Raw genomic sequence first — 24,330 nt, 5'->3', positions numbered from 1 at the left:
AAGTTTCCTTGATTATTAATCCCACTTTCTCAAGGTAGAATGCAAAAAACTATTGTCCAGTCTCCATCACAGCTAACATAAAGATGTAACCTAGGTGCTGTCAATCAAACCCAATTCACCAGTGAATTACATGAGGGACTGGGCAAGGGGAGTCCAATTTTCTGGCAAAAGGTACGAAGCCTATTTTTAGGTTAAAGACACCAGCAGCTGGCCTACTCATGTTGGCATATATGCAATTCGCCCTAGCCCATTAATGTTTTATGCTGCTAAGAAACACAGTAAGAGGCAAAGCATAACCATAAAGCTGAGAGCCTCAGTGAAAAACAGTTCCATACACTATGCCTCTTGACTCAGGCCAGCCCATCTGCTCTGTTTTAGAAGTGTTTATTACATGGTTCTCCCAACTTTTATGAATTTTGCCCTTAACTCCATAACTCAGCAGGTTCACTTCTTCCTGACTCTAGTTACAAACCCTTTCTTGCTCTAGTAACAAAGCTGTGTATGTTTTAAGAGATCTGCCTAACCTTCTTTTTTCCACAGACCCTGTTATTTTTGATACTTGTTTACAATTCAGGCCTTTTCAGAAATGAATAAAGTATTATAGCCAAAATAATTGTACAGTGCAGTTTCTTAGAGATATGGAAGTAGCCATCAGAACAAAATAGAGAAGTGGTTAAAAGTGGCTGGTTTGGGGTGGTCCTAGAAACAGGGATGGAAAATGTTGCTTTGCATTATATGCTCCATTAAACTGTATGTGTTATTGACATGTTAATGTATGACTTTAATTTTTTTTTAATCTCTTCTATTACACACAGAAAAAGGGGGGAAACAGGAAAAACTAATAACAATGATGTTATTCACAATATCAACAGAAATGCAAAAAATACTGAAAAAGAAACTTAAAATGTGTAACAACTACATTAAAAAACATGTAACTTAAACATATAAAAGAAAACAGGCAGGATGCCTGGGTGGCTCAGTCGGTTAAGCATTATACTTCGGCTCAGGTCATGATCTCCCAAACCATAGGCTCGAGCCTTGAATGGGGCTCTGTGCTGACCACTCAGAGCCTGGAGCCTGCTTCAGATTCTGTGTCTCCCTTTCTCTTTCTGTCCTTCCCCCACTCATGCTCTGTCTGTCTCTCTCTCTCTAATAAATAAACATAGAAAGAAAGAAAGAAAGAAAGAAAGAAAGAAAGAAAGAAAGAAAGAAAGAAAGAAAGAAAGAGAAAGAAAGAAAGAAAGAGGAAGGAAGGAAGGAAGGAAGGAAGGAAGGAAGGAAGGAAGGAAGGAAGTTAGGAAGGAAGGAAGAAAGAAGGAAAGAAAACAAACAGGGGGTGCCGGGGTGGCTCAGACGGTTAAGCGTCCAACTTCAGCTCAGGTCATGGTCTTGCTGCTTGTGGGTTCGAGTCCCACATTGGGCTCTGTGCTGACAGCTCAGAGCCTAGAGCCTGCATCAGATTCTGTGTCTCCTCTCCCTCTGCCCCTCCTCTGCTCACACTCTGTCTCTGTCTCTCAAAAAGAAATAAACATTAAAAAAAAATTAAAAGAAAACATAAACAGAGAGAAAACCAAATTCCTGTAAGAAAAGCAACAAAAGTGTGTGACAGAGAATGTATGTATTTGGAAGGGCTGACTATCTATGACAGATAAGAGCAGTTTCAATTTTGGAGTAGATAAATTATAGAGGCAAATGGTATTATTCCCCAATTTTATTTTTTAAGAAACTTTGTAGATCACAGTTTCAATAGAGTTTTAAGTTAAATTATAACAGCTAGACACTGCAAAACTAGAGTGTTATAATAGAAAAGGCAAGGCAAACTTACCAATTATAGTATAAATGCTACAATTTCCTAAGTGTAAGTACCAGTTTAATGGCCATCCAAAAAAAAAAAAAAAAGAAGAAGAAGAAGAAGAAAAAGCCAACGAATGTAGACTTCTTACATTACAGCGAAAATGTTCAACTAAGAACACAAAGTACCTATGAGCTTTTTTCACTATGAAATGAGGTAATGGATTTCTTTCTTTTCACTGCTATTCTTAACAGCGAAAGCAAATAGTTTCAACAAAATAAAATCTTGAGTGAAACTCAAATAATTTAAGTGTATAAGGGGACACATCAAATAGGATTAGAAATGGAAAAATGTAATTATAAAATTTAATCTTGCTCTCTCCAGTTCATGTAGAAAGGAAAATAATAATGCCAAATGAAATGAAATATGGTAATGTGATTTACGAGGTATATACAGTATTCAGGAATGTTATATTCTTTAAAAAATGTTACACAGGTGGGCAAATGTGAAAGAAAATTCTTGAAGTGTTATAAAATATTTGCAAGCTCAAGTTTAGAAGCTTTTCATCAGCAAAACTCAAATGATACTTTCTAAAGCATGAAGTTAGATAATTGTAAAATAACTATCCTAACATGAGGCATGGTTATACTATGAAAATGTCAGCATGCCAGGATTGAAGACCTAAGATTGAACTGCAGTTCTGCTACTTATTAGCCAAGTGACTTCCGGAGGTTTCTATGCTTTCTGAGACACAGTTTCCTCATTTCTAAAATGCGAATAGAAATTCTTAGCCTAGAGAATGGAAATGACTACATCAGAACACAACAGTTCTGACAGAAAGCCCAGCATAAAATAAACAGAAACTACCCCTCCCCATAAATACATTTCTATTGCCAATATCATCTATACTTGCAAGTTACATACAAATTATAGCATCAATCACAGTTGTTTCATCACATCTGAAAAATATTTACAAATTCTGCTCAAACTCTGCTTGAAAAGATGCATGCTTCTCAAAGGCAAAGGCCAAGAGCCCAGTGATCTCAGCAGCTTTGTGACCCAGATGGAGCAAGTTACTCTACCTTCTCCAAACCTAGTTTTTTCACCTATAAATAATGACACTGGTGTCTAATTAGCAGAACTGTTGTGAATACTAAAGGAGGTATGCAGAAAATATGTTGTTTTAAACTCTTATTTACCATCCATTCGCCAGGCACTATGTTAAAACTTGTTCTATTACATATATTATACAAAGTTAGATCAGACCCCAGTTATTATCTTAATCTTTCTCAAAACATATCTAAAACATAAGTCTTACCAAAAATAGACCACGTAGCAGGGGTGATACTTTCAGGGTATTTTTTCCTACAGAAATTACCACTTTCTCCTTTAATTTCTTTCACTGAAAAACTGAATTATTATTACATTATTATTATTACATTTTGTGCTATTTTTGAAATTTAATAAGATCATTCAACAAATATTTACTGAGTATCTTCTCTACGCTGTACACTCTTCAAAATTCTGAAGGATACAGTAATAAAATTCACAAAACTCCCCTGCCCTCATGGAACTCAGAGGAATCTTCCAAGAGCCACCATGCAGGACAGTAGATGTAGAAGTCATATCCCAAATATAGCATCCAAAAACCTAGAACTCTCTCCAGTTAGCACAACTAACTAGTTGTGGTCATGACAAAGAAAATCCTATAGGAACGAGGAGCTGGCAAAGGTGGACCCAAGTTCCAAATGGTCAGCCTTCCTATTTTGGAACAGAACAACTGTTCTTATCAGACAGGGTGACCTTGCCCTCCCTGTCTGCATTCTTGGCAAGGTCAACCCACATCCAGAATAATTCCAAACTAAAAATGATAATTTCATTACTCCTAAAGTTAAGCATTTAATTTTTACCCCAGACAATATTAAGTCTAAAAAAAGATTTTTGAATCATTTCTTAAATAGATTTTTGATATTAGAAGCTTATTATAGTCATGAAAGAAATATACAAAATGTTAAAATTATTTATAGTCTACATCAGAAAAATATATATCACTCTCAATAATTAAACACAACATGGTAAATCAGTAACACTTTTAAACCTAAATATCCTTGCCGTGTTAAACAGACATATCATCTGGACATATTCTTTGATTACATGTGTTTACAAAAAGCTTATTTAGAGAGTGAAAAAGAAGAGCAGAGGGAGGTTCCTAATTTGTTTTCAGCCTAACAGATCATCAGTTCTGATAAACACATTAAAGAAAACATTTGGGTTAGATTATAATATGTGTTCTAGGGAAAAAAATGCTCTCATACTATTTATTCAGAACTACAACATAAAATATGCTTAATTTACAATGACAGAGCCAGGCCCCACTATGGAAGCCTGGTTTCCATGAAACTTGGCTTAAGAGAGGCCTCTAGTGGATATAGGTAATCATTAGCTTTTCTTCCCACCCCAGCCCCCACACTCTAGTATTGCTCTAGTTCTCATTCATTCTCAGATTCTCTCTCTCCCCTATACCTCACGAACTAAAATCCTCAAGCCAAAGAGCTAGTATTCAATCAGTGAATTATTCAATCAAGTCCAAGAAATCAAGTAAAAACAATGTATATAACAGGTAGTACTAAACCATTGTAGATTGTCTAAAGACAAATTCTCCAACTGCCCCATAAAACCAATTTAGAGCCATTCAGTACAAAGTATACACCCTAAATACTACCTTGCTAGTGTTGGCAATCTTAATAAAAATGAAATCTAAGGTAATCTAAAATCAACGCTATGAAAATAAAAATAAACTCAAAGGCTACAAAATTACAATTAAAGTCATAAAATATAACCCTTATGAGTTTATCTTGATCTTCAATGGTAATATGAGTCTGCTGAAACTGTTTTGCACTATTCACAAATACACTAACACCAGGTACAGATATAGAGAGCAAACAAACTTGGTTCTTTATGTATAAATGATTAGACACACCCAAATGTGTTTAACTTCTTCCCAGTTCTGCTCCTGTGATAAACCTTTCCTTTTTTATTGAAGGACTCAGCTCCCAGAACCTCCTGCCGTGACCCCAGCTGCCAATCTCAGAACCTGCCTTACCTTTATCCATGGTCCCAATTTGTTCTTTTTTTTTTTTTTTAACATTTATTTATTTGAGAGAGAGAGAGAGAGAGAGCGAGCGGGAGTGATGGAGGGGCAGAGAGAGAGGGAGAGAGAATCCCAAGCAGGCTCTGAGCTGTCAGCACAGAGTCCCACATGGGGCTCGAACTTACAAACGCTGAGATCATGACCTGAGCTGAGATCAAGAGTCAGATGTTTAACCAACTGAGCCACCCAGGCACCTCACCAGGGAGGTCTTTTAAAGCAAGAATGGAAAGAGCTGGAGTGCAAGGACAGGAGAAGAGGATGTTAAATCCTCCCTCCTGACTATAGTCACTTCCTCAGGCTACAGTGCAATTACTTCCAGCTGCTATCCCACATTATAGTATCACAGAGGCCTTGCCCTGCTCCTAAGATGCCCCCAAAATACTAAGACTACAGGTACCTCAACATGAAGCCAAAGAACAACCATTTGCATCGATGGGCACATCACCATCTTTCGGGGTGGAAAGGGAAAAGAGCAGGAAAGCAAGAGAGGTAGAGAGAAGAGCAAACAGGTAGAGAGGAAGTTCCTGTCTACACCATTTCCAAAATTTAAAAACGTAATGACCCATCCCCTGAGTACCTCTGAAAAAGTAGATTACTTTGGGGGAGAGGGGAAAGCGGTGAGGCTTTGAGACAGTGTGTTGTACCAGTCTGTTTGAATCGACAAAACCCCTCATAGGAAGCAGTGCATAATAGCTGTGACGGATGTTAAAAGTCACAGATCACTCCTGAGACCAGTAGAAAGGCCAAAGGGAACAGGCCCAGGCTGAACTCTTCCAGCTCTAAATTCCATAACAATGACCCACCTGCAAAGCAGGCAAGGAAATAAGAGGAGAAAGGTTCTGAAAAGCCCAAATTAGTATCATAAGGTTTAAAGAGTAAAGCATGTGTTCTTGATTCATGAGAAATCATTACAGGCCTTCCCTGGCCAATGTACAAGTCTCAGTTATAAAGTCTGGTCATCTGGATCCCATGCACAGCTGGTGATGATATGACAGCAAAAGATAAAAGAACACTTAAATTTAAAAAGGCTTAAAACCATGAAATTAAGCACAGAAATATATCCATGAAGTAAACAACCATATACCTTAATAAATGTAAATGTCTTAACACAGTGTAACAACTCATGTTTGTTTGGACTAAATTATTTTCAAAAGATGAAATTATATACATTATGTTTTCCTTGAGAAAGTATAAGCGAAAAGGTTTTGAAAATATTGACATGCAAAAGGTTAAGTAGTTTTGAAAGCTGCTACACAGAAGTAGTGACTCTCATCTATGCAGAAAATTATAAGAACACATTTCTCAGAAATTACAGATAACTGAGGTTAAGTATAGTCAATTTCACTTTGATTTTTAGAATAAATTGGTCCTATTGTAATGAGAATTCAAATGATAATTTGTATATACCATTATGAAAAATGGACAACGGTCAAGAAAAATAAAACAAATTAAAACTAAGGTCAAACTAAAACTTAAAAATAAACGCTTCAGCTTAAAATAAAAATTTTTAAGTTTATGTATTTATTTTGAGAGATAGTGTGCACATGCTCATGAGCCGGGGAGGGGCAGAGAGAGAGGAAGAAAATCCCAAGCAGTCTCAGCACAGGTCAGCCCAGAGCCCGACACAGGCTTTGAACTCACGAACTGTGAGATCATGACCTGAGCCTAAATCAAGAGTCAGTCACTTAACCGACTGAGGCACTGAAGCGCCCTGACATAGATTTATTCATAAAGCAATATTTTAGAGTTACTTTTTACGCATTTATATAAGCAACAAAAATAAGAAAAAGTACAAAAATCAAAACATTTCAATAGTAAACAGTTTTCATAGCATATTATCAAATTTTCTTTTGCTGATATTTGTATTAATTCCACAGCAAATATCTACTGAACACCAAACCTATGCCAGGCATTTTTTCAGGTACTGAGAATTCAACAGTGACCCAGCAGACAAAAGCCCCTACCCTCACAGAACTTACCTGCTAATGGGGGAAGAAAATAGACAGTATAAATAATAAAGTTACATAATAGGTTAGATCATTTAATCTCTCTAGAAAAAAAAAAAGGAAGAAGGGGTAAAACAGAGTCTTGGTAAAAGGGATGGGATCTAATATTAAGTAAGCAGGTCAAAGAAGGCTTGAATGAGAAAATGGTATTTGAGTGGTGACCTAACACATTGGCTTGGCTGAGAGTCCATGAAGAGCATTTCCTGAAGGGGGGATGGATGATGGGGTGAGGAATGTGGTGAGACGAAGTAAAACCCTGTAGACTTTGCTAAGAAACTTGACCTTTCCACTAAATTTAATGGGAAACTACTGAGGCCATTTGAGACTAGAAGGGAAATGATGTGACTCACATTTGAAAGCATCAGTTCTGTCTTGGGCAAGTAAAGTGCAGAAGCAAGACTAGTTTGAGGCTATGGCCAAAACCCAGGTGAGAAATGCTCACAGTGTGGACCAGGATCAAGGGTAACAGCATTAGAGGTGATGGTCAGATTTCTGGACATATGGTGTAGACAAGGCAGCAGGATCTGCTTTGGAATTGAATGTAGGCAGGCAAAACATGAAAGGGAGAGGAATAAAAAAAAGGCTCCAAGGAGTAAAGGCAAACCCTTATTTATTTAAATAATTAGCAGAATTTAATCTTCAACTAAAGTAATGCATGTCAAAGCTCTGTGTCAGAGCTCTCTTCTCCTCTCCATAAACATATGGAAATCACCCACACCTTATGAATTGTCGTTTTTCTTTTCTTTTTTGCACTGTTATGTAGTTGATTCTATGTTGAATGACAATATTATTCTTGAATCCTGAGTTTCTTTCAAAGACTGTCATCAAGTGCTTATTATCCATAGGCAGCGTCTCTGAATTTCTACACATTAAAAACAACAGCAACAACAACAACAAAAAACTTCATTTCAAGCTGGATAGCACCTCACACCTAACTCTATGCCTGGCCATTGTTTGTTTGTTTGTTTGTTTTAACTTGTAGCTCGCTTTTTAACTCACTTTGAATGTGGTCTGTATCTCAGCAGGAAAGTCCACTCAAGCCCTCAACACTTAATCATGGTTCTTATACCTGGGGAGCTTGGGAAGAACAGCTCTACTTAGGGGTATGGGTTTCTGGCTGAATAACGGAAAAAACTCCTCCTGGTCAGAGTACACCAAAGCTCTAAGTCTATAAAAAGCTAACCAATGGCAGCACAGCAGTCCATCTTCACTCCAGTACAACGCGGTAACTACTATAACCTTGCAACATATCTTGACTTACGGTATGTGCGTTGGTTGCTTGCATCTTCTCTAATTTCTCTGAATAATATTTTGTGATTTTCTGTGTAAAGCTGTTACATATGCATCACTCAATTTCTCCCTAGATGTCTGATTCTTTGGTATTTTTGCAAAATGTTTTCAATTTATTTTCTATTTGTTGCTGGTACATAAAAATACAATTATTGTATATTGACCTTGTTTCCAGGGGTGTTGGTACACTTAATTCTAATAATTTGCCTACCGATTCTTGTAGATCTTCCTACATACAAATCACATTATCTATGAATACTAAATTTTACTTCTTCTTCCCAATCCATATGATCTTTGTATCTCTTGCGTTTATGTATGGGCATCCTTGTTGCATTCCTGGATCTCAGTGGGAAAGTGGTCAAAATTTCACTAGGAAATATACTTTTCGCTGCAGGCTTTTTATAAAAAGCTCTTCATAGCTACAAGATAAAGTTACCCTTTATCATATTAATAGAATTCCATTCTATTTCTAGGCTACTAAGAAATTTTCATTATGAACGGATATTGACTTTTAACAAATGTTTTTCTGTATTATGAAGATCATCAGGATTGTTTTTCCCATTTTCTGTTCATGTGGGAAATTGCATCAACCACTGTGTGAATGTTTATGAATGTCAAACACCCTTTGAATACTTGAAATAAACCCTCAGCTTTGTCTCTTGATATATGGCTGGATTTGACTTTCCAATATTTTGTTTCAGATTTTTACATCTACATTCTTAAGAAAAAATTGTCTATTATTTTGCTTCATATACTGTCAGAAACAGGTTTGATATGAATATTAAGCCAGCCTTATAAAAAGACTGTGGAAGTTTTTCCTCTTGTTCTATTTTCTGTAAGAATTTGTATAAGAATTGTGTTTTAAAGAATTCACCAGTAAAGCCCTATGAGTCTAGGGTTTTCCTTATATAAGCATTAGTAAAAATGGATTAAATTTCTTTGATATATGACTATTGAGATTACGTAATTATTATTTTGAAAACATTATATTTTTGCAGGAGTCTGTCCATTTCACCCAAACTTATTTGTAAAATTATTCATGATATCCTCTCAATATCTTTCTGTTGTCTGTATTCTCTGCTTCTTCATACGTGATATTTGTCATTTGTTTTTGTCCTATTTTTTTCATTAGTCTTCCTAAAGGCTTATCAAGTACATTAATCTATTCAAAGATCTAAATTTTACTTTATTAAGCTTCTCTATTGTACATTTTCTGTTTTACTGATTTCTACTTTTTATCACTACACTTATTCCATTTTCTCTAGGTTTGATTTTCTTTCTGGAATGGAAATTCATATCATTAATTTTTTTGTTCTTATTCCTGTTTTCTAAATATATGTATTTGCACAGTCATACTGTTCTGTCTGAGCATGGCTTTAGCTGAATCTTGACATTTTTGATATGTAATAACTTCATAACACTTCAGTATTTTTCTAATTTCTATTGCAGTTTACAACCCATGATTTAAACGTAAATTATTTAATTTGTAAAAAGTTGAGGCTTTTCTGGTATTTTTTATTTCAATTTCTAACTGAATTCCACTGTTCAAACATACTCTAAATGACTTCAAACTTCAGAGGTTTAGCATTGTATGTTTATGTCCTAGCATTTGGTTGGTTTTGATAAATGTTCCATATTCAATCGAACTAGGCATATTGTGGTGATCATTTCATAAGGTATATGAATATTGAATCACTATGTTGTACACCAGAAACTAATACTATATGTCAATTATTCTTCAGTGGAAAAAAGAATTATTCCTTATATAGTTGAGTACACAATTAGGACAAGTTTAACTCTTCAGATCTTCTATATACTTACTGATATTATCTGCTTGTTTGATCAGTTTTTTAAGAAGGGTGTCAAAGTCTCCCACTATGATTGTGGATATGTCTACATCTCCTTTTAGTGTTGTGTTTTCTTTTGCTTTATGTATTTTGAAACTATGCTGTTGAGGACATAATAGATTTAAGATTGTGACATCTTCAAGGTAGATTGATTCCTTTGGCGTTATGAAATGTTCTTTATTTCTAGTAACACATCTTGCCTTAAAAGCTTTATCTGAAATTTGTATGGCTATACCAGCGGTCTTTTTTCCATCCCTTTCAAACTTTCTGTGTCCTTATATTTAAAGTATCTCTCTTAAGCTACACATTGGTGTTATTGATTGATTGATTGATTGATTGATTTTTTCAAAGAGAGAGAATGAGTGGGGGAGAAGGGCAGAGGGAAAGAGAGAATGTCAAGCAGGCTCCATGCTCAGCACAGAGCCTGACACGGAGCTTGATCCCACCAACCTAGGATCATGACCCAAACCAAAATCAAGAGTTGGACGCTCAACTGACTGAGCCACCTAGGTGCCCTATATTGGTGTTATTTTTTAATGAGGTTTTTAATGAAGGCTTTTATTAGATTTAATCCATTTGTGTTTACTTACTTACATACTTGGGTTTATATCTATCCTCTGTTTTCTATGGACACATCTCTTTTGCTTTTTAGGTTTTTGGGTTTTTTTTTAATATATATTTTCCTTTCTTTTAGTTTAACCAAATATTTCTATTAATCTATAGTTCCCTTTTTAATTTGCTGGAAATACACTTTCAATATTATTTCAGTTGTTAATCTGGAGGTTACAACATGCATCCCTAACTTAATGTAATCTGATAAAAATTTTACATTTAATAATCCTAGAACAATGGAATATTTTAACTTCATGTAAGCCCCATTCTCATTGTCTTCGAGGATCATTTTCCTTCTGCCTAAAGAACTCCCTTGTAGTATTTCTTCTAGTGAAAATGTGCTGGTGATTAATTCTCTCAATTTATATTTGTCTAAATATTTTTTACTTCATTTTAATTTTAAGAGTATATTTTCACTGGGTATAGAATGTTAGGTTGGCATCCTCAACAAGTTAAGATGTCATCCCATTGCATACATGAGTGTGGGTTTTTTTTAATACATCGTTAGAGGTTCACAAATCCTCTTGACTATAGTGATGTCCTGAAAGTTTCATGAGAAATACTTCTTATATTGTTTCTGACCAATTCATTCTCTCTTTTCTTCTGGAATTCAAATCATATATGGGACAGATCCTTTGACCAGATCCCCAATGTGTTTTATGCTCCCTTCTGTTTTAGTCTATTTTATTTTCCCCCAATCAATCAAACTGTGCTTGAGTTTAAACATTTTCTATATACTTGCCTTCTAGTTCATTAATACTATCATGTTCTAAGTCCAATAACTTTATAAACGCATCCACTGAGTTCTTATTGACAAATATTTCTTTGGTTCTAAAATGTTCTCTCTCTCTCTCTCTCTCTCTCTCTCTCTCACACACACACACACACACACACACACACACATACACACACACACAACCAACCCTCTAGGATTATTCTCCACACTCTTACCTCTTTTGTTCCTTTTCTTCCTCTATGTTCCTAAACATAAATAAGTCCTTGTCTGCTAACTCCAGTATCTGGATCACCTGTGTTTCTGCTTTCTATTGTTTGTGTTTTTTTCTTGGTTTTGAATCAAATGGTCCTGTCTCTTCATATACTTAGTAATTTTTTATTGAATGCAGATTCATAGAGGTTCCAGATGATGGGAGGACTGTTTCCTCATTCTGCTGGGCAGACAGAGCATAAGGTAAGTTACATTAATCCAGGAAAGGAACTGAGAGGGGGTGAGACTGTGCTGCAGACTGGGGAAGCTGTGATCTACTTCTGGTTTGATTCATATCCTAAGACCTGACTCCACAGCTTTCAAGTGAGAGTATGATTGGTCTTTGACACTTTAGTCTCCAGTGATGGCTTGGCCTTTTAGGTATTTATTTTCTGCTTAGTGCCCACCATACACAGGTTTAAAATTTGGCAAATATCTTTAATGGAAGACTAACTGTGTATTTAACACATACACACACAATCCCACCAAGTTTCCCATTCTGTCATTGCAACCCAATCAAATATGGAGTCTATACACCTGGATTCTCAATTTCTAGTTGAAACTTACTTGGCAGGTGCCCCCAAGTAAAAAGAGTCCATTTGTCACTCCAGGGCCTTCAACTCTGCTCACTGATGTTCTCCCCCACCCCACTCATACCCCAAATCCTCGGGGTAGGTCTTGGTCTCCTAGGCAACTCAAAACTCAGGAATTTTTATTCCGCTTTTTAGAGGTTTCCAGCTTAGCCCTTTAATATCAGGTTCAGAATTAAATAAATGAACTACGGTTCTTAGATCTACTCAGGTCTCCAATTTTGTAGCTCCCCTGAGCAACATTCAAAAACTCTGCTGCTTTCTGTCCCCAAGCAATTTTTCAAAATTATAACTTCCAAACAATGCTTCAAGGCTTAAGCAAAAAGTAGGACTATGTTTTTAAAAATGCAGTTAAATTCAGACTTCATTAACCAATTCCTCAACTGTCCCAGAGTCATTTTACTATGCTTAGTGTGCTAATGTGTATTTTCAATAAGGATTTTTTTTTACCTTTAATAGGCTTTTCTTGATTAGGTTTTCCAAAAAGATGCATTTTGGTGCTGAGCTTAACATGTCATGAACAGAGTTGAGGGATCTGATTTTATCATAAGACAAAAAAAAAAAAAAAAAGATAAAACACAGCACTAACTGAAAGAGATAATAAACATAAATTTTGATTACTATGGAATTCATAAAGAAAAACTTAACTCTAGTTAAACAACAACAACGAAAGCCTCACTTTTAATGAGGTTTAGCTATAGGGCCCTCTTGTTAAAGTTATCTCCAAATCCTAGAAAGATGCCAAGTATCAAAACTTTCCTTTGATACATGAAAGGAAAAAACAAGATCACCATGACCAGCAGGGAAGAGAGTCAAAGAACCCAAAGTAATCAAGATATGACAAGCGGGCTTTCACTGTCATAACTGGAGGGTCATCAACCAGACAATGGCAAGATGAAAGCACCCGAACACAAGACTACAGTGAGGATGCTGGTGACTCAGAGGTTTGATGCATCACCTTCTCATTGCAGCAGCGGTCTCTAGTCTCCTCTTTCATCTTTTCCAATAGTAAAGAGCCCTAAGGAAATAGGACCTACATTCCAGGACCATACAAAGGTGCAACCAGTAGATTGAATAAAAGGAGGAGGGGGAGTTCCACACAAGCAAATGATGTAGAGAGAAATATAAACAAATAATTTCCCCCTTCTTTTTCCTCTCTCTTCATTACCTTCCCAATTATAAGCTTGGAGTGTTGTTACATTTGTGTTTTACCATAAGCTGCTACAAACTCTGTTTGGACATATAAAAATGTAAATAAAGTTTAAAAGTACTTGTCCTACCCATATATCAGTACCCCCACTGTACCATAACAAAACATTATATTCCCATACAAAAGCACCTTTCACTTTATAAATATAAACTCCAAGAATAAGTGGGGTACAGTTGCAAAAAAAGAAGCCCATTCTGGGGCAAAGGCTATCAGTTCCAGCTTTCCATGATTTGGAACAGCTGGCTACTTAAAAGAAAACCCAGCATCTGACTCGATTTGAAAAAGCCTAAATAAGCATTACTTTCATGCAGTTACAAATAATTCAACCTAAAATACTGCCCTTAATGATGGAAGCTACAAATATAAAGACTTAGAATATTGTTGAAACCGTTTGTAACCATGTCCAGTGTTTAGATGATGTCAAGTGAGTCCACGGAACATTTACTATAACAAATCTTAAATCTTTCATTAAATTATAAAACAATCTTTATCTAAATATAACCTATGCTGTACTTTCACATCAGTAGTAGTTGCAGATTTTTTTTCACGTGACTAACCTAAGAAACAGCCTATAAAAGCCAGGAGAATGCTAAACTTCTTTAAAAATAATAAATGTTTGGGAATGCAAGCTGGTGCAGCCACTCTGGAAAACAGTATGGAGGTTACTCAAAAAACTAAAAATAGAACTACCCTACAACCCAGCAATTGTACTACTAGGCATTTATCCACAGGATACAGGTGTGCTGTTTCAAAGGGACCCATGCACCCCCATGTTTATAGCAGCACTATCAACAATAGCCAAAGTATGGAAAGAGCCCGAATGTCCATTGATGGATGAATGGATAAAGATGTGTGTATATACATATACACACACACCACACACAGTGGAGTATTAGTCGGCAATCAAAAAGAATGAAATCTTGCCATTTGCAACTACGTGGATGGAACTGGAGGGTATTATGCTAAGTGAAATTAGTCAGTCAGAGAAAGACAAATGTCATATGACTTCACTCATATGATGACTTTAAGATACAAAAGAGATGAACTAAGGGAAGGGAAATAAAAATAATATAAAAAGAGGGAGGCGGACAAAACAGAAGAGACTCATAAATATGGAGAACAAACTGAGGGTTGCTGGAGGGGTTGTGGGGGGGGATGGGCTAAATAGGTAAGGGGCATTAAGGAATCTACTGAAATCATTGTTTCACTATATGCTAACTAATTTGAATATAAATTTTAAAAAATAAAAAATAAAATAAAAAAAAAGTGTTTTTTGTTTCCTAGAAAATAATCTAGGAACTTGTCTTACTTAATTTTATATGTCTATTAGAACACTCGCTAATGTAGGTACTCAATAAATGCTGTGAAATAAATTGGTAAAAAAAAAAAAATCAAGATACGTAAACCAGCCTCTGCAGAATTAAATTTCTGGCTTAACTTTTAATAATTTATGGTCATTTCCCTCCTTCTTTGTCTTATACATATATTCTAAGAATACTTCTAATAATAAAAAATTTTAATATTCCTTAAAAAAATAAATGTAAAATACCCTCAGTCTTATGACTCACTTGTTATAACAGTAAATCAAGGAAAAGTAATATATGCAACATTACCTAAACTTTAGTAGATACTACCATCACATAAAAAAAAGGGCTTAATTTTCCTTACATACCACAGTGGGAATGTTTATCTGTATGTTAATGTGAAAGATTACCAGTTATAGCCAAGTAAATGGGAACCGAGCTGTATTCTTGAGAAGGGACTAACTACCAAGCGGTTGCTTAGACAGAAAACTAAGAGCAGCCAGAATCCCACAACATAACATTTAAACTGTGATTCACAGTATTAAGACCGTGCAAAGAGGGGTTTTTTTTGGTTTGGTTTGGTTTTGAACATAATCCATCTCCATCTCTTTTGGAGAGGAGATAATGAAAATTTAGCCAAACCATTTAGCAGACTATATTAAACTATGCTTATCAAATCCTAAGTAGTTCAAGTGATAAATAGTTAAAAACACAGGTGACTTCCAACATACCTGAAATGCTCCTATTTGCACTACTCCAGTTTTGCAATATTTTAAACAGAGAACTATGGAAGGGAAAAACTGTCAAGTGATTGGTTTCCTTGAGCATTAAACTGATTATACACCACATGCTTCTGTCACGGTGTAAATTTTTAAAGTTTTCAATCAGGTGAAAGTGCTCATGAAGCTCAAAATTTCAAAACAATTCTTTGCAAACTGCCAGTAAATATTCCCCAAGAGTTTAAGGAAATGACACTCTATCAAACTATATTCATACCTTGCAAACTGTATCCATGTCCCAAGGTAGTATGGTCTTCAGATCAATGACTTCACAAGATACTCCAAGCTTTTCTTGAGCCATGGAAGCCACCTCTCGCATGACATGAACCTGAAATAAAAACAGCAGAGAATAACTACAGAGATTGAGACCTGAAAAACTAACTGAATTCTGATATCATTAATACAAACAGTGTTTAAAGTCAGAGAAACTGATTTTCATGAAGAATTAAATGTCTTAGACATGTTGAACCCCATATTCTACCAAAATAATCAAACACAGATATCTAGAAAACGGTTGGAAAGATGTTCTCAAAGAAAAGGAGAGCAGTCATTGATAGAGACATTGATAAGATATCAGCATACAGAAGGTAAAGTCACAGGAGTAGGTTGAGTTTCTAGAGAGGGCATGAGGAAGGAGAAGGAAAGGGAAGATTGTGGAACCCTGTAGATGACCAACATTTAAGGGGAAACTGGAGAAGGAGGAGCTCACTAGAAAGAAAGAAAGAAAGAAAGAAAGAAAGAAAGAAAGAAAGAAAGAAAGAAAGAAAGAAAGAAAGAAAGAAAGAAAGAAAGAAAGAAAACAACAACAACAACAAAAAACACGAAGAAAACTTAGGAGACAATATCTCCCAGAAACTAAAGAAGAAAGTGTTTCATAAAAACAGCAGCCAGTATCATACACCATAGCAATATGGGATAAGGGTTGGATTTAATCATTAGAAAATTAGGAATGTCAGCAGAAATAATTGTAGTAAATTAGTGGGAACAGAACTCATAGGTACAAGAACATAAGGAAGTTAAGGAATTAAATATAGGTAGTAGAAAATGGTTGTTCAAGTTTAGTGATAAAAGAAAGGAGGAGAAGTACTGGTATTTAAGGGAAAAGCAGGGTAGAGAAAAGGTATTTTTTAGATAGAGAAGAAATATACACCTTTTTAAATTTTTTGCAATGTTTACTTATTTTTGAGACAGAGAGAGACAGAGCACAAGCAGGGGAAGGGCAGAAAGAGAGGGAGACACAGAATCCGATGCAGGCTCCAGGCTCCGAGCTGTCAGCACAGAGCCCGATGCGGGGGCTTGAACTCATGAACTGTGAGATCATGACCTGAGCCGAAGTTGGACGCTTAACCGACTAAGCCCCCCAGGCGCCCCTAAGAAATATACACCTTGTTAATAAAAGGGACGTGGAAAGAAGAAACTGAAGATGCAAAAGAGAGAAGGGACTAGCTGGTAAGTTACAGACCTGGAGAAGGTAAAAGAGAATATAATCTGAAAGATTTGTAGAGGTAGGTATAAAAACCAGACACCTCTTCTTTTGAGTACAAAGAGAAAGAAGAAAGGAGTGGCAGCAGACATGGAAGGTATGAGGAAAAAGCAAGTTATAGGACATAGTATCCAATACACTAACTTCCCTATTACAAAGAGAGGCAAGGATGCATGCTGCGTGAAAGGGATACAGATACAAGATTTTCCCACTGGAGGTAAGAAACCAGGAGGACTGGCTCTCCAAGCCAAACATGGAGTGGAGAGGAGAGTAGGAGGTTGTGGTATTACAAATGATTTCTATTATTTTCGTTATTTAACGTTGCACCAAATTTTCTAAAAATAAGTATTTCCTTTACACAGAAGAAAGAAAAATGGACCATTTCTTTAAAAGAAGGAGAGAGAAAAGTCAAAGATAGAAGTCTATGGCCAGAGGAGCAAAGAGTCCCGAGTTTCAAAGTCTGGAAGCAGGGCAGCATGACAAGCACTGGGAAAATGGAGACAGATCAGAATTGAGGCTCGCTGGAACAGAGGAAGGTATAGAACTCAGACGCTGGATCACTAGATGTCCCACGTGGCCAGCTACATAATCACATGAGATGGCAGCAGATGTGATGAAAAAGACACCAGGTCAAGTGCAGAAGCCAGAGTGAGTGATGTATAATATGTGCCTCAAAAGAAACAGTTTTGAATGAATCCATTTGCATAAACTCAACAGATTTTAATGGTTTTACCACATTCATATATATTTTAATATAGCTGAATAGGCACCTCACTTTCAACCAGAAATCAATACCAAATACAGATGTAGCACAAGCAAGACTAAAATTTGAGACAGAAGAAAAACACTTTAAATTTTTATAGTATCAGGATTAAAAATGAGAGCTTCCAAGAACAATATGGACATTATTGGTTCTTATAAATGTTACTGACCTGAGTGCCCCAGGCAACTAGAGTAACATCACTCCCTTCCTGTATGACTTCAGCCTGGGACAGGGGGATGCGGTATGGTTCTACAGGAACCTGTTCAACTGAATATGTAACGGGGGAAAAAAATAAAAAGTTATTTTTTTTTCATGTGGCACTTGTGCATAAGAGAATATAAGAATTTCATTGTGGCAAAGCTTTATTTTACTCTTCCCCCAAATTCCCTAAGTTATTTAAAACAGAAATAGCATTTATTATATGGCTCCATGACATCACTACACATATGAAAAAGTACAATGTAAATGTATAAAATATATCAGCTATCCTGTAACAGAAGAAGGACTTTGGATAAAAACTAATCAAATCTTACTTAAAGTTAGGGCTTTGGTCAACAATGTGTCAATATATGTGTCAACTGTAATAAATATGCCATACTAATAGGAGACGTTAATAATACAGAAAACTACATGTGGTGTATATGGGAACTCTCCTGTACTATCTCCACACCTTTTCTGTAAATCTAAAACCATTCTAAAAAAAAATGTTAACATGTCTGCTAAAACTTGATCAGACTGAAATAAGTTCTCAGACAAGTTTTCTATCAAGAAGCAAATTTATAGGGGTTTGAAAAATGAAACATACATAGTAGGGCCAAATATTTAAGCATATTTTATTTTTGCGCCTTACATCTATGAACACTTCATCCATTATGGCAGCCGACAACACCCTAATTTTCAGAGCTGAATCCTGTAGATCTCGAAGAGATATGCTAAAGCAGCTCTACCGGGCTAAAGGAAGCATAAGCCACTGGTATCCCAGAGAAAACTATTTCATGATTATTTCTGCCCAACCAAACACAAGCAATATAGAGTTGACTGAATTCAAGAGGAAATCATGAGGTGAATTTTTAAATGAAATTGAGTAGGAAGTTGATGGAATTGCCCCGTTAGGCTAGAAAGCCGTCTTGAATTCCATGTGAGAGCAGTGAAACAGCAGAAGTGGTGGGGAAAAATAGTTCCCTTTTGTTGACTTTCCCCATAATCTTTCATCATTGTTGTTTTAATCTTTTTTTTTTTTAAATCAAAGAGCAAAGAAGAGTAAAAAAAAAAAAAGGTTCCCTCTGAGCCCCAGTTAGTTCTTCCAACTCCACTGCCCAGAAGTAATCAACACCAACAACCTCCTGGGTGTCTGCAGGGGACAGCTTTCATTCTTTCTGTCATCCACGCTTCTTAATCCTCTTCCTAAATTGGGGAAATGCCCCATCTGATGAGGCAAGGCACTTTGTCCACTACAGAAGTAAGGTCCACATAGGCACTTTCCCAGCTTCCCTTGCAGCTAGGGCACAACATGTGGGCTCTGCCAATCAAAGGCAGACTCTGAAATGGAAGCTGATGACACAGAAGAGCAGCAAGTACCCAGAACTCATCCTAGAGTATGGGTAACAGTGGAGGCAGATCCAGCATTCAGATTCAGTGGTATCAATATTCAAGACTGCAGTTCCACATCCACCAATAGGTGCTGGGGCATCTTTGCAAAACCAGTTATGCGGTGGAATTTTGGGTATTGCTTTAGACATACGGCCTCTAAGCCTGGCTCTTAGGCACTGCAAAGATATCTCAGCTATCCATTATCCTTCAATAAATCTTTTCTGCTTTTATATTGGCCAGAGTTGATCTCGGCTTGAAAGTTAAGAACCAGGACCGATTCAGTGTCTTTTCAGATATTTATAATAGTCAAGTATGCACACTTATCAACACATATGAATCTTTTTTTCCACATATAGAATCACACTGTACACCCTGTTCAGAAGTCTTCTATCATCTCACTATTTTTTCACATGGCAACATATCTTGGCCATGTTTTCATGTCAAAAACATAGATTTTACTTATAAGTGATTTTTAAAAAACTACCAAATTTAGGGGCTCTGTGCTGACAGCTCAGGGCCTGGATCCTGCTTCAGATTCTGTGTCTCCTCCTGTCTCTGCCCCTCCCCCACTTGTGCTCTGTCTCTATCAAAAATAAATAAATGTAAAAATAAATAAATAAATAAATAAATAAATAAATAAATAAATACTATCAAATTTAATGGTACTATTCTCAGTGATGTGGAAAGTTTTTTCTTTTCTTTTTTTTATATTTCCAATCCAATAACATTTCTATAATCAATGCCAGAGAAAGAAATGAATATTTTTAAAATCACCAATACATTTAAACTATACACTAAAATCCACAAAACTACTCAAAGCAGATGACAATTAAGCTAACTAACAAACATGAGACACAAGCTGTGTTAGAAAACTCATAAGCAGGGACGCCTGGATGGCTCAGTTGGTTAAGCATCTAACTTTGGCTCACAGTTCGTGAGTTCAAGCCCCTGCATGGGGCTCTGTGCTGACAGCTCAGAGCCTGGAGCCTGCTTCAGATTCTGTGTCTACCCCTCTCTCTGCCTCTCCCCTGCTCATGCTCTGTCCATCTCTCTCAAAAATAAATAAATGTTAAATTTTTTTTTTTAAACTCATAAGAATTAAAAGCATTTCTTTAAAAGTTCTGGTGTAGCACACAAATTATGTTGAGCCAGATACTTCCATCCACACCAGGAGTAGGCAAGTCAATTTTTATAAACAATATTTTACTGGAATACAGCCACATCCATTCATTTATATATTATCTATGGCTGTTTTTAACCTACAACAGCAGAATTGAGTAGTTACAAAAGATAGCATGGCCTATTGGCTAAAATTCTTACTACCTCTTCCTTTATAGAAAAAGTTTGCCAACCTCAATTCTAAACAGTGCTTTCAGAGGTTAATTCCAGCCCATTTATTGACAGCTTAAATCCAGTATTTGATGGACAGATGAACCAACAGATATATGGCTGGATAAAGGAACACACAGAAGGAAAACAAACATTCAACTGGAGTAGTATATTCTACTTAGCAGTTCTCAGTTGCTAAACCAAAATGATGGTAGTTTGCTGATGATACCCAGCAAACTTGTGAAAGGTAGCACCATAGGCTCTTTGTCATCATCAAGTAGTCTTTCCTAGGGCAGCAAGATCTGCATCAATAGACAAGGCTTGAAGCCAGTACACACACTGTCTTTTCAGTGAGTCAGTGGCTGTCATTCAAGAGTCCCGTCTTTCCCGCCTTTTATATCAGTTGCCAGCTGATTAGCAAATCCCTGGAACGCACAATTCTAATGGCTGGCACACTAAAAGAAGTGGGTTAGCATCTTGGCCCACTTCCTCTGAGAAATTGCCAGTGAGTGACTAACTGCTTCATTGTATTAAATAAATTACCCAGCATAATAAGACCTCATTACTTTAACACTTAATTAAGGAATGAGATGGCAAACAAGGCATTGTTCTCCATCAACAAAATCGTGCAGGGAATTATATTCAAGAAGAGTCTCATATTAATAACAACCAAAAAATCTACTAGAGTCACATAAATTTAATCCTGAGAGCAGGAGAATAAGAATACAATTTTAATATGTTTGTTTATTTAAATGTGGCACACAGGTCACTTAGAGGGTAAGCCGTAACTCACAAGTACCTTAGCTACCCCAATGTAAAAGATTCTTACTCCAAGAGAAGGTTATTATTACAAATAAGCATTCTTGCATTCCTACCCCATGACTATGTGATTTTTGAAAGAGAACAGGTAAGAGGAGTTACAGCAGAAAACTTCAAGAACTGAAGAGCCCCTATACAGTCATATTACAGAATCCTGTTTTCATAGCAGTGGGACCAAATGAGACCATTCCATTTCACCAAATGCTGATTACATTCAAATCGTAGCACTAATGAATATTCCAGACAAACCCTTCAATATCAGATATATATTAACAAAAATGTGTGACCCAGAAAAATAAGAACTCTAAAACCAAAATTAAAAAATGCAGTTTTTTGCTCAAATATCAGATTTTTAAAACATACATTGTAAATTCCATATATACGTTTCCTTTGTAATTGCAAATGCACTTACAGTCACATTACATATATACTTACAGACTCATGGCATGAATTAGCTCGTGCCCACCCCAATTTTTTTTCCTCATCCTCCTACTTTTTTCCTTCTAATTTTCTTGTAATTTGTTTTGTCATCTTAAACACATTTTTAAAATAAGGCTGTATATAAATGTATATACTATGTATTATATATCTTTATTCATTTAATAGTTATTGTATAGCCAATATATACAGGTATCACACAGCATACTGGAATATGAAATTAAAAGAGGCAGTCCCTGTCTTTGACAAGCACATACTCAACTGGGAGGTATAAAGATGGGAAGACACAATCAGCAAACAAAAACATGAGACAGTGGTAGGGATAAATTGTTCTAGGAATACAGAGGGAAGCAACAACCTGGTTGTAAGGATCAAGGAAGCGGTACCACCATGGAGGGCACAATTGACAGGGGTCTTGGAGATGATGGGAAAATACAGAGGGAATTCTATGTAGAAAGCAAAGGTGTGTACAAAGAAATGGAGGCGTGAAGTTGTGTGTGTGTGTGTGTGTGTGTGTGTGTGTGTGTGCATCTACAAACACCAGTCAACACACATTTATGTGCTGTTTCAGGTAAAGGGGAAAGCTTTAAATTATATACCAAAGTCCCCAGGAAAACCTTTTCAATTCCTTCTGGCTTCATATATTAATAACACATGCAGAAAGTGTCTGCAAGAAATAATAACTCACTCTTAATGATGCAAGTTTCCCTGTGAGGCACAATATTACCATTACAGAGATAATAGGGTCATTTCTCTGCCCTGGCACTAATCTGCAGTAATGCTAGTTTCCTCACAAATGTGAAAGTCAGTAGGGCTTTATTCATGTTGCATTATACATGATGCAGTGATAAAACATAAAGGTTCTTCTTAAAAAGAAATAGAGTATATTTCTAAAATGTTACTTCAATGCTGCCTGATTACTAACAACATATTGGAAATCTTCATACCTGAGAAAGTCTACCGAATTTGTCAGAATTTACAGTCTAATGGGAGAGGGTGGGAAAATTCACCCAACCAAGAACCCAATTCCCAACCTTGTCTGTGCATCTAACTAAATTGGTGATCTCTTACAAAGCATTGTAGTACTTTTATGCCCCAGTATCCCATCTGTAAACTGTGGAAAGCAGCATTTGTCTGTCGACCGTGTCATAAGGACAGAATGAGGACATATTAAGTTAATCACTGTGGTCATCCTTTTAGTTCTTAGGAAGAAGACAGTTTTACATTTGAAATAATTCAATGTCATTGTTATAGTCATTAAAACTATAAATTTTTCATTCTAGGAACAGTTATTCTTACTACTATTATCATTTGCTGTATAAAACTGATATTTAACCATCAACCAGTATCTCTGTATTATAATTATTATTTTTCCAAATAATCTTTCAGGTGAGGCTACTAATTATGATCACACTTTTAACAGTTTTCACTTCCATACCAACAACTCCTCCTAACACTGATGTTAAAGATAAGAAAATATATGAACAAGAAAACTAAGTGAATTTTTTTGGTATAATTGTAGTAATTATAGTAATTACTATAGTAATTATAGTAATTGTAGTAATTACTTTTAAATTATTCCCCAATTTTCCCATCATCTCTTCACCTCAAAATACTGAAAATCTAAAGATTAACAGTCTATATGAGTAAGACCAAATCAATATACTGTTACCAATATTATTTGTCAATATGAGCTGTCCTTATAATAGTTGTCATAATATTACTATCTAATTAAAAGACAAAATTAACTTTTAATAAAGAATAATTAAGTACTAAACTTTTCATACTATTTTAACCAGTGGTGATTATTGGGAGCATGTGTGGACAGCATAGACTGATACAGTAAGTCTCAATATCAAGGGAGTAAGCCAGAGAAGTCTCTTAGAAGGGACAGTGATTGAAGATCACAGCCACATGATAACATAGGTCTTCACACCATAAGCATGTCAAGGTCTTATGGAGAACTAGAGTAAAAGGATTACAGAAAAGTGAGAAAGCAGATGAACTAGAGCAAATAGAGAAAACCACAAAAAAAGATAGATCCTGAAGAATGAATATAATCAGATGCACAAAAGCAAAAGGTTGGCATTCTAAGCAGTAGGGTAATATATACAAATAACAGAAAAGTCAAAACAAGCAAGCTGAGAACACCATCATGTGTTATCACAACGTGATGCTCTGAGAAGGGCATAGCATCACTTCAGGGGTATCCTTGCCCAAATATCTACATAACCTGAACTTAATCATGAAGAAACATCAGACAAACTGATTGAAGGACATTCTACCAAATGTGAAGGTCATAACTGACAAAAAAGACAAAGGAATGGTCTATCCCAAAACAA

General features: G+C 36.0%; 1 protein-coding gene across 3 annotated transcripts in view; it reads right to left on the bottom strand.

Annotated features, from left to right (window-relative positions):
- The window catches only part of BCKDHB (branched chain keto acid dehydrogenase E1 subunit beta), a 203,980-nt gene that overhangs the window by 121,279 nt on the left and 58,371 nt on the right, over nucleotides 1–24,330 (bottom strand). For 2 of the 3 annotated variants that reach the window (XM_030315890.2, XM_032593204.1), the window contains exons 7-8: nucleotides 17,982–18,079; nucleotides 15,784–15,894 (exon numbers count right to left, since the gene is read on the bottom strand). In XM_030315890.2, the coding sequence (XP_030171750.1) occupies nucleotides 15,784–15,894; nucleotides 17,982–18,079 (209 nt within the window). Of the gene's footprint in view, nucleotides 1–11,671; nucleotides 11,865–12,723; nucleotides 12,809–15,783; nucleotides 15,895–17,981; nucleotides 18,080–24,330 lie in introns of those variants that run through there. The other variant, XR_003968886.2, reaches the window with a different exon arrangement.

The sequence above is a fragment of the Lynx canadensis genome, chromosome B2, assembly GCF_007474595.2.
Source record: "Lynx canadensis isolate LIC74 chromosome B2, mLynCan4.pri.v2, whole genome shotgun sequence".
Classification (NCBI taxonomy): Eukaryota; Metazoa; Chordata; class Mammalia; order Carnivora; family Felidae; genus Lynx; species Lynx canadensis.
The sequence above is the reverse complement of the archived record's forward strand: the minus strand, read 5'-3'. Positions and strand labels throughout refer to the sequence as shown.